The 19390-nt window shown below is 43.8% G+C and overlaps 1 protein-coding gene across 1 annotated transcript in view; it reads left to right on the top strand.

Moving 5' to 3' along the window:
• Positions 1-19390, top strand: part of adam19a (ADAM metallopeptidase domain 19a) — a 154543-nt gene that overhangs the window by 70735 nt on the left and 64418 nt on the right. Inside the window, exon 3 of the mRNA XM_061030910.1 lies at positions 5896-5972. Coding sequence (XP_060886893.1) covers positions 5896-5972 — 77 coding nt within the window. The remainder of the gene's footprint in view (positions 1-5895; positions 5973-19390) is intronic.

The following is a 19390-nucleotide window of genomic DNA, read 5'->3' as shown; positions in this document are numbered from 1 at the left end:
CAAACAAAAACTAGCAGACAGAGACCCACCTTTACAAGCGGTCTCTGTTTGGTTGTCTGGTCCTCACCAGGGTTTGATTGACAGCTTTCACAGCAGCACAAACAAACTCCAATATCTCGGACTAACAACTTCCCCTCTGACTGTCATAAACCCGGTCAGCTGGTGGATTGTAACACATGGCAGACCTTAATAATCACTGCAGCACTCGTCAGTCACATCAAAGATCTGGAGGGAGCACCCATCGTCTCATCTCTGTGTTTACTGACGCTCCCTCTGTGATGATGACTCCTCTCTGCATCGTCAGGGCCTCTCTTCTGATTCTTAACATGTCGATTAGTCGGCTTTGATCCGTCTAATAATCCCTCCTCTGGCTCTCTGAGTGTTTGTTCTGCTCCACTGGAGCACAGACAGGACCGGGTCTGGATCTCCATCTGAAGCTTCGTCCACCTTCCTCCTGCTGCTGCACGCCGTCAGTCATCACACACACGAGATAAACATCAGAGGCCACGCTCGGCCTCTGTCCTCTTCCTGCCCTCTGCTTCCTCCTCTCTTTTTCCTGTTTATTCTCACATGTCTCTTCCTCTTTGTCTCGTCTCTTCCCCTCTCAGTGTTTGTGTCTGTCTCTCGTCATGAATTCAGCCTCTCAAACGGGGGCTTAGAACACCAACACTTTAAAAAATCACTTCTCCACCCCTGCAAGAGAGCTACCAACTTTTCCTTTCATGCATGACAACATACATTACCATTTCAGATTCCTAAATACTGCCTTCATGGCGTCTTTAAAGGAGCCTGCAGCCTGTGTCAGAGTGCAGAGAGCGCCCACCTCGGCACAGGAGAGAGTTGTTTTCACTCCATGTTTGAATCCATCAAACATAAAAAACTTTGATAACTAGAGCTTTCAGTCGTTTTACTATAAAGAGCTAAGGCCACTGTCTTCCATGTCATGACAACTTGCACAGTTTTTCACGTCGACGGCTTACAGGAGGTTTAAAGCAAGCGGCGACACACCCAGGCTGCAGCGGTCAACAACTATGTCTACACAGGAGATGTGTGGCTCTGTTTGGCTTGATTTAAAGAGGACATATTCTCCCCCTTCTCCACCTTTTCAAACAGTCCCCTGTGGTCTAAATGAAACATCTGTGCTGTGCTTTGTTCAAAATAAAACATGAATCAAGCACCAGAGGAGGTTTGTGACCCTGTATAAACCAGCTCTCTCAGAACGCTCCGTTTTGGTGTGTGTGTCTCTTTAAATGTAATGAGCACCCCCTGAGTTTTCCGGATAGACATCACTCCTCTGTAGAGAGAATAAAAATGGCGGACCTGCATTAAAGTTTTGTTCTAGTCTGGGGGTGGAGTCCATGGGTGGCGATATCAGGGGAGGGGAGGGGATTTATTTTTACCAGAATCCCACTGTGACATCACAAGGAGAGCACATTTGAAACAGAGCATTTTTCTCTGTGTTGTAAGACTTATGCAGACCACAAACAAAGGACTGGATGGGTTTATTTCACTATTAATACTATAAATTAATACACTGCAGAAGTGGATTTTACAGAATATGTCCCCTTTAAAATAAAAACTAAAATAGAGAGAGCATCACTTATACGAGTAGCATGCTCTGTAGATATGAAGCATCTGAAGATGAAATCACAATGAGCAGTAACACGTTAGTCACAGGTGGAGTGATCTCACTGCAGACGTTCCTGCTCTGCGTTTAGCGGTGATATTAATTCTCGGAGCAGAGTGTGTAAACAAACACGGCTTTTTATCGCCCCTCACCGTCAACAGGATTTCCTACTTGCTCAAAATATGAAATGACCGCTTTCTTAGCCTGGCGAAGAAGCACTTGAGTTTGCTTTTTCCACTTCGCTGCTTCTCTTCATATCTGCGGGCGAGCATCTCAGAGTGATCGCTTCACGGCCTCTGCTTACTCAGTTTGCTGTTGATCTGCACATTTACTGATCAAACGGCTTCAAATCCAGAAAAAGCCTCACATCCCTCCGCTGCATTTTGTCCATCCTTCACAGCCGCTCGTGGCGTTCGAGCTCACAGTGATCTGGGCGCCGTCTCGAGGTCCTGCAGCTTTAATCTTGCTGCTCCCCCACCGTCTTAAAGAGAACATTAAAGTAAGACGCGAGGCTGCTTCGAGTATCAGAAAGTGTAAACTCTGCGTGGAGATGTGTTTGATCATGTCTCAGTGTCAGTCAGTGAGGAGTTTGTTCAAATTTCACGTCTTTAAAGGAAGAAGACAAGGAGCGGGGTGATTAACCCTCGAAACTCTGCAGCAGAAGTGTGAAGGCGTTTTCATTTATAGTTTCTTAGAATCATCAAAATCCCTGAATCTCTTCTCTCTAACAGTTCTTTCACACTTGCAGAAAACCTCCTGGAGATTTTCTTTCTGAGCGTCGTGTGATCACAAACCGCTGAATGTTTCTCTCTTCACCCGGAGTTTCTCCTCCAGCCTCCTCGTATTTATTCTGCAGAAAGTCAGAGTGAGCTGATGTGAGAACGCAGCAGGATATAATCAGGAGAATTCACCTGGAGCGAGTGGGAGGGGGTGGTGACGTTTATTCCCTGTGATCGCTGCACGACCATAGACTGTGTGCACGCCACCTCTACCATCTCCGTGCTCTAATCAACCTGCTGCATTATGTTTCCTGTTCTCCAGTATGTTCTTCTCCACTCTTTAGTTCACATTGAGATTCTGTTCAACTACACGTAGCATTGATAGAAGACAAATATTCTCATTATAGCGTCGTGTAGAGGACTCGTCCATCATTTCCCCGTCGTTCTTTTTGCTCTGTTGAATCACATCCTGCTTCCTGGTCCCTGCTGAAAGTTCCCTGCAGTGGAAACGTGGCTGAAGAGGAACAGAAAGGTACCTCTGAGGAGACACCGGTGAGCCTTCATGACCTCTCCTTGTCCAATCAATGCGTTCTCCACCTGTTCACACCTCCCCTTTCCTCCCTCACTCTCTAACTTCAGGCTGTCTCCGCTGCTGGCTGCTCACACCTCGTCCCCCGCTTTCACACCTCCCACTCTTGGATCAGTGTGACCCCGCCATGACTCCAGCTGGAGGTGGTGATGTTTCACAAATAAACGTCTGGGAACACTGGAAAAGTGCGTCTGATGAACATGTATCACTGATGATGACGGTCTGACACATTTGAAGAAGAAGGAGTGTGATGAATGAGTTTTTGTTCAGAGATGGAAGAGTTAACAGATCAGACCTGAGATCTCTGATATAATCATAGGTGTTATATTGTTCTGTAGAACATGACCTCTACACACTGAACATTTAATAGAGAGAGGAAACTTTTAATATAAGTTGAGACGATAGAATTTAAACATCTCGAGGGAATCTGTTGCTTTATCACACCTGAATGAAGACGAGCAGAGAGCGGCAAAGAGAAAGTGACAGGGATGCAGCAGTGTCAGAGTTAATATCATTTATATCCTAATGACTGGTTTACAGTTATGTGTATATCAGAGATGTAGATTACTACTGTTTTAGACAATCAGAGAGGGCTTCAGCGATTGATAACACGATTAATCCACCGGTCGTTTTGTCTGTTTTCACGACTGTTCCAAGCTAGGACCGGCTGGTCTTACAATTTCCTGCTACTATTGATCCACCAATCGTTTGAGGTGCAATCGAAGACGTGAATGTCTGAACATTATGTAGACTTTACCCTGCTCGTGTCCTGCAGGAGCAGCAAGACAAACTCCATGTGCAATACTTTCCTCTGTATATTTGGACATATTTTCCGATTTCTTTTATATTTAATATTTACCCTTTTAAATGGAGCCTACCAGCAGAAGACTTTTCACATGTTTCTACCACATTCAGAGAGATGATACACATGTTGAGTCTGTGGATGACGTGGTCAATGTTGAGCTGATTTATCATCACCTAAGGTGATGTAACTGCTGCAGCTCTTAAAGCTTTAAACTGTCAATTCCTCATTGATCTCCTGCAGCGGCCTGAGGGAGGTCCATTCCTCAAGGATTCATTTCTACACTCAGGGATGTTTGGAAACACGTGTGCATTATGAAGTGCATGAAGGAACCGGTGAATGAGGTTCTCTTTGTGGTTCTCTGAGTGTCTGAGCTGATGAACAACCTTCACAATCCGTCAAGTAGAACTTTAAACTCTAAACAAAAAGATGTGCCACGTTTCCTTCAGACGACACGGTGGCTGTAGTGACTGACAGAGCTAACATGCCTGAAGTGTCATCAAACACACACACACACACACACACACACACTCACACACAGACACACACAGCTCCGGCTGTGTGGTTAAAGAAACCGTCGCTTTGGTGGCGTTGTGTTGTGGGACCAGCAGGCATGTTGTGACACTCCACATCACGGTGACAGACACAGAGCTCCTCTCTGCAGGATTTAAAGAAACACCAGAGGATTTCATGGAGTGTGTGTGTGTGTGTGTGTGTGTGTGTGTGTGTGTGTGTGTGTGTGTGTGTGTGTGTGTGTGTGTGTGTGTGTGTGTGTGTGTGTGTGTGTGTGTGTGTGTGTGTGTGTGTGTGTGTCTGTGTGTGTCTGTGTGTGTGTGAAACCAGAATGCAGAGACACTTTTACCTGGAATCGTTTAAAATCATAACTCAGTTTCTTTCTTTCTTTCTTCGATCTGTGTCTTTAATAATCATGATCTCAATATCAATCTAAATAATCCTGATGATGATTTATACCGTCATCCAGCCGCCCTGGTCCGTATCGTTTTAACCTCTTGAACTTCTTTTCGTTCTTGCTGGATTTCACCATCCTCTGAACATCTGTATCTTTCTGCAGAACTGTTGTTGCTCAGTCAGCAGAAACGGAAGAATTTAAAAGCATTTCTTTATTTTCTGTGCTGAACGTGCGTCTGTCACTCACACAGGAAACAACCAGACAGACGAGTGAAGATGTCAGTGTGACGATGAAACACTTTGATAACCACTGTAAACGCAGCACGCTGATATTTTCTGGGGATATTTGTGGCTCCTGTACCATCATGTTTTTATCCACTATAAAGCTCATTTAAATACATTTCAGTGTTGTTATCGGAGCAGAAACAACTACCTGATTCATCCAAGAGTCGATGGACAGAAGATCTTGCAGGTTTTCATATGTTTTCCTCTCTAGAGTCGATGCTCACGCAGGTCACCATGTGGTGAACACTGAAGCTTCAGTGTTTATCCAGCTCTTCATCGGTCTGTAAACCTTTCTGTGTTCTAACCTCTCTCCATTTTTCAAAAGCATCTCCAATATTGATCCTAGTTTGAGCACGTTTCTGCTCGTGGAGCTTATTAGAAACATGCAGAGGCTTTTTAGGTCGAGTACAATCACTTCTATCTGAACCACTTCTCTTGCCCGCGGGGTGTCCAAAACGGCCGTGTGGGGGTGACTTAAAACCGCCTACCTTCTCTGGTCCAAACAAATCCAGAGCATTCAGGACCAGAATCTAAAGTTAGAAGGAGGACATACTGGCTGCTGCATTGTTGTCAGAGAAGCCAGCACTTCAACATGTTTCCTTAATGTCTGATCATATAGTAAGATCACTTTATCATTTCACTCACTACACATCTTACTGGTTGATCCTCAAATCAGAGTTTTAATAAAGTCAAGGTCAGATAAAAAACCCTGACTTTTGATTGGACAAGACAAATATCTCGGCCCTGAGAGATGTGATTTAAAAAAATCAAATCTGAAGAAGCGTGTATGTAAAAGTCCACGACTCTCTTTGATACTTTCTTCACAGTTTGAAGTGAAGTCTCTAAACTGAGTCACCTGCAGGCTCAACACTCTGCACCTCCTCTTTAATTCATCTGTTTTTGATGTAATTATTCTCCCGCTCTGCTCTCACCTCTCTCTCTCTCTCTCTCTTTAACCCGACAGGAGGAGCACCCAGTCAGCGGGGAAATCGCGCTCTCATCCGACGACCTCCACCTGGTGCTACAAGTGGAGCGTAACCAGTGAGTCTCTCTTTCACCCTCTTTACCTCCTCCAACGTCCTCGTGCGTCCTCTCCTTCAGAGACAGACGTGATAATCCAAGGAGATAGAAACCGTCCGCCTCCTCTCTCCGCTCGCTCTGTTCTGTTAGCTCAAGGTTAGCGAACGTCTCCACATGTTGAGGCTTATTAAAGATTGAATGGACGGCCTGGGGACGTGGATGTGTTCGTGCTAATAGAAGTTGGTATCTGAATAAGCCAAAGGCTGCAAGGTTTCAGCTCCTATTAAAGAAAGGACAAGTTCACGGCGCTTGGAAGCAGCACAGATGGCGTGGTAAATGACTCATGGTGAAGAGGAAGAAGAAGAATCCGACAGACAAACTCTTTACTGCAATCAGAATTTTTTCTGTTTCAAATAAAAGTGTAAAAAAAAAAAAAAAAAAGAATCTGTTGGAGCAAAAAGAGAACGATGCTTAAAAAGAGAAAAACGTTGTTGATGTAAAGTTAAAGGTTCTTCATTGAACTCTAATGTTTAGTTTGAAGGCTGAAAAAATGTAGCCCGACTTTTTCTCTGCATCCTTCGACCTTTTTGAACATCTAGAAATTCTTCTTTGGCGGTTTTGTTAGATTTATAGAAACAGATTTGAAAATAAAAATTCAGAATTTTTCTGCAATATCAAAATAATTCTTTAGCAAATAGTTTTATCTAAAAAAAAAGTGTTCCTGCAAATACCAACATGTTGTGTACACTTAAATAATTTGTGTTTGCAGGACTGAACTCTTTTTCCAATCTGTCGTCTCTCTCGTTTTCTGAAGTCAATTCTTTGAAGATTAATTTTTTGGCTTTTGCTTTTATTCTGATAGGACAGCTGATAGAGTCAGAAACATGGGAGAGAGAGAGAGAGGGGAATGACAGGCGGGACAGGAGCCGCAGGTCAGACTTGAACCCGGGCTGTCTGCTTGAAGGACTACAGCCTCCGTACATGGTGCACGACCTCACCACTAGGCCACCTGCGCCCTGACAAATTCACAATTTTGAATTAAAAAATGTTCTACTAGAGGGGCGCTGGTGGCGCATTGGTTGGTGCGTGTGCCCCATGTATGGAAGCTATAGGCTTCCAAGCGGGCGGCCCAGGTTCAAATCCCGCCTGTGGCTCCTTTCCCACATGTCATTCCCCTCTCTCTCTCTCTCTCTCTCTCTCTCTCTCTCTCTCCCTGATTTCCGACTCTATCCACTGTCCTATCTCTCAATTAAATGCACAAAAAGCCCCCAAAAAAAATTGTTCTACTGGAGCCAAACTTATTGTTTAGATTCAAAACCTTTTATGCAAATCCAAAGAATCTTCTTTTGATTGTTTCTGAATCCTTTTTTGTTTTTGCTATAAATCTGGAAAATCTTTTTTGCAGTGTGGATAGTGGATCTCAGAACTTTTCGTTGTTTTTGCACGATAAAGTAACAGTCATAAAGGACGGTCAAAGGTTCATGAGCCAGAGTCTCAACAGGAGGCGTCATTTGAATGCAGCAGAGATCCATTAGACACACTCTCTTAAATCAGAGCTTTATCTGCCTCGCTGTTTTGGGAGCTGAGGAGCTGATCAGGATGAGAGGAGGGTTTCATGTTGGGAGGGTGTGGGGGGTGTGGGGGTGTGGGGGCAGGTGTAGCAGGGTTCAAGGCCGTCAGAGGTTACTGTGTTCCTGTGATAACATGGAGGGCAGCTCTGTCTGGAGCTTGCACATTAGCCTGAGACGTGCAGAGACTCTGAGAGCGGAGATGTGAACATGCTGCAGGAGGAGAAAACATGTGTGAACACCTGGGAGAGAGAGACAGAGAGAGAGAGAGAGACAGAGACCGACCGACAGACAGACAGACAGACAGACAGACAGATCCTCTGCAGACTCCGGACCAGAGGAGCTCTACAGCTGTCAGGGTTTTTATATTTGCAGGATTGAATGTGTTCAGTGAGAAGGGAATCTTTTAATCCTTATAGACGCAATCTTATTGAAATTTTAATTAGTGTAAGTCAGTTTGATTAAAATATTCCTGAGGCAATAAAGGAATCACCTTCAAAAAACGTTCTGGATCTGCTCCTGTAGAGATTTTTATACGACTGACTTGATGCTCTCTTCTGATGTTTACATGTAAAGACGTCCTTTTCAAAGCACTGCCTGCTACAATCACTCTTTTCCTTCTAGAGGCATAAACGCGGCTTCTGTATTCAACGTGAGCTGCTGGTTTGCTGGAGTGACGGATGGATTTATTGTGGAGAGATGCAGGAAACATTTGACTGTGTGTGTGTGTTTTCTAAAGCAGTGTAAGTGTGTGTGGATGTGAGTGACACTTTTAAGGCTTTCAGTGTCTTTACATACAGCATGCATCTGAGTTCAGTTGCTTGGAAACCGATTGAAGAGTCATGAGTCTGAGGAGAGAGACGAAGGAAGTGACACACAGAAGAAGAAGAAGCTCTGAGACATGAAACACACAGACGCACACGGAGAGTGAGCTGGGGAGTCTCAGTGTGTGCTACAGGTCACAGAGCTGGCACAGTGTGTGTTTATTTAAGTTTGGTCTGGAGCAGTGAATGTAGGTCAGGGACGGTGGGACGCACACAGGAAGACGGGGGAATCACTGGGAATCTGACTGGGAATATATGCAGGGCCTCTTCCACCGGGAACACAGCCAGGAAGAATCATTATTTCACACAAGTGAGGCGAGGAGAACGCCTCACTGTTGTCTTTAAAAAACAGAGATCTAGTGGACAAACATCAGCTGTTATCAGGAGTGTAGAAGAGAAGGGAAAAGTGGGAGTGACCACGCAGGGCCACATTAAGGATAGGGTCCTTAATGGGCCTGAAATACGTCTTAAATTTTTGTTTGGATCCATTTCTCTCTAAGTCGTGGTTGTCAGAGTGAAATTAGAGTTGGACTAATCAATGACCATGATTCTGTGCTCTGATAATAAAAACATTCTAAACACATTTGAGATGCTTCAAAATGATTTAAAGCCAAGAAGATGCATAAATTACATCGTTTAACTCTTATGTGTTTGTCGTGCCAGAAACTGCACTTCCTCTAATGTCCACTAGAGTTTGTCTCCTGCAGTGAGTCAGTCCCCATAGAGCCCCATGTTAAATTATCCAACTTTACAGCTGCAGTTCCTCCAGTGTCCACTAGAGTCTGTCTCCTGCAGTGAGTCAGTCCCCATAGAGCCCCATGTTAAAATGTCCAACTTTACAGCTGCAGTTCCTTTAAGTGATGTAGAATTAGGGGGCGTGGTCTCTTTGAGTGACAGGTGGGAGCTGCTAGCTGTCACCTCAGCTGATTCAGTCCCCGACCTTTGACCTCTGGGCCGTGTTTGTGCTGTTGGAGCCTTTTGTAGATTTGTTCATGTAAATATCAGACTAATAATCTGTCTCCCTGTGAGCTGACAGACTGTTCACCAAGTCTGAGCTCCACTTTTTACTACCAGCCAGAACAGAACAATATTTAATTCATGTGTTAGCAACAATTAGCAGCTATCTGAGTCCATAAGAACCATACTGTGTTTGGCATGAAGCTCATTCAGTGTTTGTTTTTTGTTTGCGAGTGTTGGTCCTTTCTTACTTTCCCCTGTTTAGAAATTTTCAGTTAAATACCATATGTGAAAATCAGATCGATAGCCTGCACCTATAGAGTGTGACTCATTCTTTTCAAGTAGTCTAAACAAACATGGAGGAGCAGGAGGAGGAGGACGGCCGCTGTGGAATTAGAATTAGCTGGAATGTGCTGCTGGGGGGAGCTGACCTATACGCAGATCCTGAGAATAGATTGAACATGAGAGTTGGTGTATAGGCATGTGTGTGTGTGTGTGTGTGTGTGTGTGTGTGTGTGTGTGTGTGTGTGTGTGTGTGTGGTGAAGGTCCAGGAATGCCAGCTGACGTCAGGCTGGACTTGCCCGTGCTGGCTGAAGTCACAGAACAGACAGATGACGGGGGATTTACTGTCAGCGTAACTGTGAATCATGTTTGACATCTTCACGGTCGTTCCAACTGATATGTTCAAAACAAACCAAAACAATCAGAAACATGCCTGCAAGAAGATGATCTTTGCCCTAATTTGTAGTGAAAATTGAGGAATTGCGTGTGGGCTAAACACGGAGCCCTGAGGGACGCCATCATTGAGAGTTATGGTGGAGGAGTTAGGGTCTACTTGTCAGGAACTTGAGGCTCAATTTAAACAAGTTGAGTTGCAGATGTCGATGGACAATCAGATATTCTGCTGCTGCTAAAGGTTGACCATTTGAATCATCAGTCGAAGAGAACTTAAGGGTGGAGATATACTGGCCATTAAACCTTGTATGCGCGTACACAACCGGCTGCATCATTAACATCATTTCATGTCAAGGCCCTGTGTCCACCTAGCATTTTTTTCTCAGCATCAGCGTTTTTTTTCAGTTGTTTTCAATGAGTAGAGAGCGTTTTAGAGATGCTTTCTGTGCGGCCGCTCCGAGCGCTCAAGTTGAAAATCTTTTAACTTTTGATTGTCACACATGCCAAGCCCGGCTACCCCTCTGGACACGCCCCTGGGTGTAGGAAATGACCGACGCTCAGAATTTGACTGAAGCTTTCATAAAATATTTTGCGCTATACCCCAAAGAAAAAAAAAACAAGAAAGGGAAACAGAAACAAATGAGACCTGACGATAAATAGTCAAGTATATTTAACCATATTTCATTCAGAATGATTCTTTAATGAATGAAAATGGCGTTCATAGATGATTCAACGTTGAATTTTCCAGAAACAAAACAGAATTTCCACTTTAAGATATCAAAAGGCAGCAGAGCGGCTTCTCTTTGTGTTATAATCCATCTTATCCTGAGGGTACAGACACCAGCTCTGATGCACATTTAACCAGGAAACCATCACTTCAGTTCTGTTGTTTGCCAATTTAGATCAAATGAAGGCACGCTGAAGATCGGACCCTTCACGTCCTCACGAGGTCATTATTATTGCGATTGCACCCTCTGGATCAAACCCGGAGATTTATTCTGTCCACAATAATTATTTCCTGGAAACCAGAGCAATGAAGAAAGCAATTTCCTCATCCAGCAGGACATAATCTCATAAGAGCCAAGCTAATTCTTAAAGAGAGAGAATTAAGCCGCCTTCAAGGGAGGGAAACGTAAAATGAAAGGAAAACAGGATCTGTTTGAAATGGAGCTGGCACAGTTTCAATTTATTAAATCAAGGAGAGGAAATCACTTCTGTAAATGTCCCAGGTAACACTGTTTACACGGCTAAATTAAACCAAGAAGAGATCGAACCGTAAACATAACGAAACCTTAAAGGAGAATTCAGATTTTTTTAAACCGGGACTCTGTTGTTGTTGTTGTTGTTGTTGTTTTTCAGACATAATGTTGAAAAGGTTAATACTTAGCGCCGGTAGATTGCTTCAGCCTGCAGCTGAACAGGTTATTATGGCCATAACCTAGAGTGGTTTCACATTAGGGACCCGGATCCGGATCAGAGTATGCTTCATCCCAAAGTCCGGTTCATTTGATCAGTGTAAGCACAAATGTACTCGTACTGTACCAGGGTACCGTCCCCGAGTCCGCTTGAAGAGGTGGTCTCAGGCACGATTCATATGTACTCGAGTAAAGACCGCGGGAGATGTGAACGCAACCGTGCTCAAACAAGGAAGTAGACCGCTGTATGACATCATTCTAAACGGCTCCTGTCGCAGCACGGGTGCGTTTCATCCTCTTTAGGAAGTAGCATGAAGAAGGTCGTTGTTGGCTTCTTACAAATAACAAAAACATCCACAGTTTTGACGTTTCGCCTTCGAACTGAATGTTGTGGAGGCGTAATGAGAGGACGAAGTGATCCCCCCCCCCCCCTATCTCATCTTCAGAGGTCGTAACAGAAGCGTTACAGGGGTAAGACAGGATCAGCCCAGCAAGCGCTGCGTGTGTGTGTGTGCATGTCTGACTGTGTGTGTATGTGGAGCTCCCGTTGTGCCGTGCTCTCTCGCTCTTCTGCAACACAGTAAGGCGATGTGAGTTCACAGACTGGGACATTAATATGACGCCGTTGTGGAATCAATTCTAATTTCTTCAGGCTTTATGATGGCAGAGCTTCATAGCGGTGCAGAATTGCACTCTGAAAAGATCTTTTCAGAACTCAAAATGTGTAAAAAAAAGATTGCCCAGGTTTAATTCCCCTTCAAAGGAGTGTCTGCAGCATCACATATTAAACATTAACAGCATCAATACAATACGCCTTATCATTCAATTAGCTTGCAGGGGTTTGTGCAGCTCAGCAGATTCAGTATATCGCACACACGCACAGAGCTCAGCATGTTGGCATTCCACTTAAAGAGCACATTTAATTATAATTACAAATTTCCTCGATGAAGTGTAAGCTCTCTTTATGTTAATGAAAGCGTTGATTACACTGCCTCCCTGGGATGAAATGTCCATTGTACATAATGAGGAGGGGAGGGGGGATCCTACTGATGTGTCTTGTTGAGCTAAATGTAGTGCTAAAAGTCGAGGCGGCCGACCTGACAAGGTGTTAATTAGGACCGGAGTCCTGGGAGAGTCTGACGAGTTTGGAGGGAGAGGCGCTTTTTAAGCTCTCTCCTGGCAGCGGCTTTTATTATCCCGCTTCCTTTATCGATCCTCCTCTGGAACTAGTTTGTTTGAACTTGGCTGAAGCCCCAACAGTGTCTCCACTTTAATAGTGATTCAAATCAATAATGAGCTTTGTTCTGTTAATCTGCCCTAATCCAGGTCGGGTTGTCAGCTCAGGCGATGACTGGCAGCTCCGAGCCAGCCCCAGCAGCCTTCACTCTTTTTTTTTTTTTTTTTTTAACAGCGAGGGAAAATCCCGCTCCGATTTGGAGGCTCTTCAGCTGGCAGGATGCAGAGATGGAGGGATGAAGAGAGAGGAGGGGTTGACGTATGAGTCAGAACCAGGAAATGAATCGTCCTTCAAACACTCTGTGGAGTGTGGGAAAGACAGAGACACTGCGGAGGGTTAGACGAGCTCACAGGAAACAGATTGAAGTTAGTCCTGCAGGTCGAGGAGAGTACAGATCTGTGAGAGGAGAACAGGTGTTAACTTCTCAGATGTGTGGCGGGTTTTTGTCAATATGGGGCCGAACGTGGGAGTGACATATTACCTGTAAATTAGGTCAGGGTATTTCCTACTCCCTTCGATATGTTTTGCGGTACACGTTGCTTTTGGATTAGGACCATGTCCTACACAGAATTCACTAAAACAGCTCATTTTAAGAATCCTTAAAGGAGCAGTATGTAACTCTGACACCTAATGTTTAAAATGAATACTGGGTCTAAATTCTAAACATTGTAGAGAGCTGTCTCCCCCCCCCCCCTCCTCTCTAGAGTCGATGCTCACACAGGTCACCATGTGGTGAACACTGAAGCTTCAGTGTTTATCCAGCTCTGCATCGGTCTGTAAACCTTTCTGTGTTCTAACCTCTCTCCATTTTTCAAAAGCATCTCCAATATTGATCCTAGTTTGAGCACGTTTCTGCTCGTGGAGCTTATTAGAAACATGCAGAGGCTTTTTAGGTCGAGTATAATCACTTCTATCTGAACCACTTCTCTTGCCCGCTTCCATCTCTGCAACACCTGTTGACCTGATAACTGCTCTCATATCTGGCATCTTGTATCTCTTAAAACCGCCTACCTTCTCTGGTCATTCAAAAATAGAGAGTTGGGGAGAAAGGGCCGAGGTCGGATTCAAACCCACAGCCGCTGCAGTGAGGACTTAAGCCTCTGTACATGGGGTGCATGACCTATGACTTTTTCTGGTCGCTGGTAGCCTAGTGGTTTGTGCGTGCGCCTCATGTACAGAGGCTTAAGTCCTCTAGAGCTGGTGACCGGGGTTTGAATCTGGCCTGTGTCTCTTTTCCTGCATTTCATTCCTCTCTCTATTTCCCTGATTTCTGACTCTATCCTCTGTCCCATCTCTAAATAAAGGCATCAAAAAGCCCAAAATATTATTTAATTCATTGTAATTTAACCGTTTTGTTTGTGGCTAAATCGCTACACTGTAATGAAAAACAGGTGTTTGGTCTGAACACCTGCAGACTTTGTAAGGCCTGTTGGAGCAGCTGTGCAGCTTTTAAACATCTTATTTCTACTAACATGTCTGCACTGACACACACACACACACTCTGACAGCACAGGTCTGTTTAGCATTATGTTTGTTTCCCTAAAGACAGCGTAGCCTCATCTGTCAGTCTGACCTTCTGAAAGAGAATCTGAGACACACCATGAAAAGTCCTGCAGGGGCTTCTGGCGACGTCTCGTATTTCACTGCACGCCAAAACAATGACCGATGACCGGCACAAATCACCCGACATACACATTTACCACATCTGCAGACAGTAAAATCAGACAACACAATAAAAATACACACATTCAGAGGGTTGACAAAATCATCCAAATGTCTGCAGGTTTTTATCTTAAGTCTCAGAGCTCCTCAAAACATGTGTGTGAAGTTTCTTGTTCTAAATCCACTCTGATCCTGTATTTGATCATGTCTATAAACCCCTCTATTTCAGTCCTGCTCAGAACAGACTGTTTCTGTGTCTGTACCTTTAAATATGTAAATGAGCTGTGTCTGACCACGCCCCCTCTCTGGAAGGGCTTGGGTGTCTCGGGCTTTCTCGCTTTATGTTTTATTGTTTACGGTGAGAAGGCAGACTCAGAGGGCAGAACAAACACCTAGCTGTGGGAGTGTCACCCACCTGGGGGAGGGGCTACTGCCCTTTGTGATGTCATGAAGGGAAAATCTCCAAACGGCCTGTTTGAGCACACATTTTCTGAAAAGTGGAGCAGGCAAAAGACGGAGAGGATGGACTATTCTCATCATTGGGGGATTTATAGACAAACTAGAGACACATGTTAGTGTTGGAGAAACATGGAGAAGTGAAGTAGATTTTTCTTCTTGTTCTGATTATATTTGCTGTAAAATGTGTAGAAGAAAAAAACAGTGTTTAAAAACTCTTGTAGTCTTGTAGAAAGTGTAGTAAGTTATTTTCTTCACAGTCCTAGCTGACCTGCAGACACACCTCACAACCAACCTCGACCTGACAATCACATTCTTTAACCAGAACTACCAGGAACCTCCATGTTTGTCACTCCACCTCTAATTGGCCCCAACGCCTGTTCATGTCCCGTCAGCCATGTGTGAAGGCGCTGTCAGCTCCCTGAGCCTCGGGTGCAGGCTCAAGGTTAACGGCTTCAGTAGGAAATCAAAAAGTGATGATTGCTCAGGACAAATAGAGCACAAGCTGGAGGAACCAATGCAGCCTCTGTGCTGTTTTAACCCTCACAGCTCAGCAGCAGAAATGTTCTCACAGTGCCTGCGTCGGTATTTGTGCTTGTTGTGATGTCATTTCTTGTCCTTCCTCTGATTGTTACCTACAGGCCGACCTGAAATCTGTTCAATCTGAGTTAAACGTGATGATCATTTCTCTTGTTCTTGTCTCGGCCTCGCCCTGCCTTAGTCTTTACCAGGAAGTAAACAAGACCAGGAGGTAGTGTTGTAGTCAAGACAACACTAACCAAGACTTACCCGAGACCAGAGTGCTCCAAGACCGAGACAAGACCAAGACATTTAGGGATCCAGACCAAGTCAAGACCAAGACAAGTCAGGGCGAGACCGAGACAAAACCAAGACCAAGACCAAGGCAGGGCATTATTAATATTTATGTTTGTTTATATTCTTTCTTCTTTCTCTCGGTACAGCGCGTTGAAAAATGCTTCAGAACTCTAAAAGCGTTGCTGTAAAGAAATACTTGTTGTTGTGTGGCTGTGTATCTCTACAGCTTTGAGTGTTTGTTTGTTTTCGGCGAGCTGCATGTCCGTGTTTACTACGCGTCACGTGTTGCATTGATTGACTTATATCGTCTGCTGCAGCGTGTAATGACGGCCCCTCGTCGGGCCCCAGATGTTTTTTCCCAGATGTCTCTTTGAGCACTGTGCAGGCCTTCATAATTACATTAAGTGCAGCTCTACCATTGATTTTTTTCTCTCCAGGAGTGATTAACTGAGCTTGACTCTACCTGAGGCCTTTGAGCGCTGTCATTACGATGAGAGTATTTCTGTTGGCCGTACAGTGCACACAACAAACGGGGTTAGCGGCGTTTTGGATGCAGCTCCGGGAAACAGCAGCTGCTATCATTTCTTTGTTGCCTTATTACCACGGCGTCCCTCTTTCCCAGCAGCCCTTTCTGTGCGGTGATGAATGTCCCCTCTCAGGAGGGCTGAGGGAGCACAATACGCTCCGATCACACATGCACACATGTTCCATTTTTGCTTTTTTTAGTTTTGGCCTTGTTAAGCTGGGAGCCATTTTTCTTTTGTTTAGAAAAGTTTGCATCCCCTCCGTTTTGTTCCCCTTATAGTCAGGTCACTGTGTGTACGTGGTGTGTTCATATAATCCATTACAATGTGATTACGCAAGCAAAAAGTGGCTGTTTTGAGGATAGTTTTCATCTTTTCCAAACAAAAACAGAGGGGCAAACAGAGGGCAGCTGTTTTATTTCCCTCCACTTCCCCGTCCAGATGTTTATCGATGCCGCCGCTGCTGCTGCTGCTGAACGTCCCCGGGGCTGTGAAGTGGACTGAAGGAGTTCAGCAGGAGGAGATTTCTAAAATGAGTCTAGTCTGGGTTTGAGTTATAAAATACGAGAAAAAAAGGGAAGTGGGAGGGACAGATAATTAAAAACAGATGGTTCTACGTCACCTCCAAGGAAGCTTGTGTGCATATTTTCTTTGTCTTTTCCGTCAGTAGGGCAATGGGTCAGTCTCTCTCTCTCTCTCTCGTTCTCTCTCTCTCTCCATATAGGTGTGTGTGTTTGTGTGTGTGTCCTCGATGTCTCTCTGTCAGCTTGTAGTTGGCAGAAGTTAATTTTCAGACATAGCTAACAGCTGTTGCGGCTCTCAGACTTGTTGTTGTTTCAGCTTGCTGATAAATACTCTGTTTCTAAAACAGAGTTAAAAACCATTGAGGAGTATTATCATACTAGGGGCCCGACTGATATGGAACTTTTGAGGCTGATACCGATATCTATATTCAGTAGAGAAAACAATCAGATACCGATATCTTTCTTAGATCTGTGTTCGATCTGTAGAAAATAGATATTTAGATAAACACATTTATTGAGTTGATCCCTCAGTTATCAAACACGTGTGGAAAAGATTTATAATGACAAGATGGTCACTCAGCAGGAAAGTAACTGAGTGTGTATTTGCATCACCGCTCGACACTCTGCAGAGTGATGATGCTCGTTGTAATCCATATAGCGCCCTCTGCTGGTGAAAGAGAACTGCTAGTGTCATACAATGAAACTCAAATTAAATGTTATTTGACTTGTGAATCAATCTAGTAATATCGGCGCATATCTACGATAAAATTAGCCGATACCGATAGTCACTGGATATGCTAATATTGGCCGATATTGGAGGATTTATCGGTCGGGCTTTAAATCAGACAGAAATGTCGTGCTTTATAAATGTAGGACGATATGTTGCTAATGTGCACATTAATGGTGGCTATAATGAAGAATTTCCACATAGTTCAACTTTAATTTAATCAATAAAGGAAGTCAAACACACTCGTTCAACTGGACTCAAACAGTTGTTAGCATCAAATCAAAACTGATGAGTCATCAAAACATTCACCCCCCCGTACAGTGTGTGTCGATCGAGACATGAACTAATCAGAACTATTTGTTTTTTTTGAACCAGACTGTAAACATGTTAATCTCTGCTGTAAAAACAGACTTTTTAGAATGGGTGTGTATGTGACTTCCTGTGCTTCTGCAGCCAGCCTCTAGTGGACACTCGAGGAACTGCAGGATTTTGCACTTCAGCATTGGAGTCTTTATCTAACACGGGAAGTTGTCGCTTGGGTTAGGGCTTTTATTTGGGCTGCATAGAGAGCAAAAGAAGGAATGAAAAAGTGACAGATAAAAGAATTGCTGTGACCCCAAATTTGTGAATCATCACTTCTGCATCACTATTTGTATTCCCTTTTTATATTAAACCATATCATAATCATGATGAGGAAACATTTGTTGGGCTTTCTATTTATAGAGCAGAGGTTTGTATCTCTGCAGCAGGATATCACTTCATCTTAATGCTGTTTAGCACACAGTTTACCTTTAACAAAAATGTTTTATATTGCACATGCTTACATTCCAAGTTTGATAAAAGCATAGTTAAATGTGCAGCCCAAGATTTGACTCCATTATTAGGTCTTAAAATGTAAAGTATGCAGCCGCACAGTGGACGTTATGTTTACAGGAACACACCTAGCAAATCTGCAATGACATCAAAATCTGAGAACAAGATGTAGAGCTTCCTGTGTTAGAAGTTAAAGCAGAACTGAAACTGGGTAAGAGAAGAACATATTCAAGGAAGCTGAAGGCCCTGATCATAACTGATCTAAGTGTAAAAGTGCAGCAGAATTAAAAGCAGAAGGAAGCGAACTAATGACACAACTATTGCAGCAAGATAAGCTGTAAGAATCTTATAAATCATTTTTCCTGCAGATAAATCAAACTGCTTTAAGTATCAACCAGTAAGATGTGTAGAGAGTGAAATGATAAAGTGATCTTACTATATGATCAGACATTAAGGAAACATGTTGAAGTGCTGGCTTCTCTGACAACAATGCAGCAGCCAGTATGTCCTCCTTCTAACTTTAGATTCTGCTCCTGAATGATCTGGATTTGTTTGGACCAGAGAAGGTAGGCGGTTTTAAGACACCCCACACACGGCCGTTTTGGACGCCCCTCAGTTTGTCAGATATGAGAGCAGTTATCAGGTCAACAGGTGTTGCAGTGATGGAAGCGGGCAAGAGAAGTGGTTCAGATAGAAGTGATTGTACCCGACCTAAAAAGCCTCTGCATGTTTCTAATAAGCTCCACGAGCAGAAACGTGCTCAAACTAGGATCAATATTAAAGATGCTTTTGAAAAATGGAGAGAGGTTAGAACACAGAAAGGTTTACAGACCGATGCAGAGCTGGATAAACACTGAAGCTTCAGTGTCCACCACATGGTGACCTATGTGAGCATGGACTCTAGAGAGGAGGGGGGGGGGGGGGACAGCTCTCTACAATGTTTAGAATTTGGACTGCAGTACTCATTTTAAACACTAGGTGTCAGAGTTACATACTGCTCCTTTAAATATTTATAATTTTAAAAAGTTTCTACACTTAAATAAAAACCTTGGGGAAGTCAAAACGTTCTGTGGGTGAATCTTTTTTTGATCATTTAAATACTGCAGCCGGCTCGTCCAACTGCTGACATGCAAAGTCACCATTAAAGCAATTTATACCAAAGACAAACACCGCTTTCAAATAGATCAGGATTAAACAGAACCTGTCGTCAGAGCAGCTGTATACCCAGGATAACTTCTGT

Source organism: Labrus mixtus, chromosome 23 (genome assembly GCF_963584025.1).
Source record: "Labrus mixtus chromosome 23, fLabMix1.1, whole genome shotgun sequence".
NCBI lineage: Eukaryota > Metazoa > Chordata > Actinopteri > Labriformes > Labridae > Labrus > Labrus mixtus.
The sequence above is the reverse complement of the archived record's forward strand: the minus strand, read 5'-3'. Positions and strand labels throughout refer to the sequence as shown.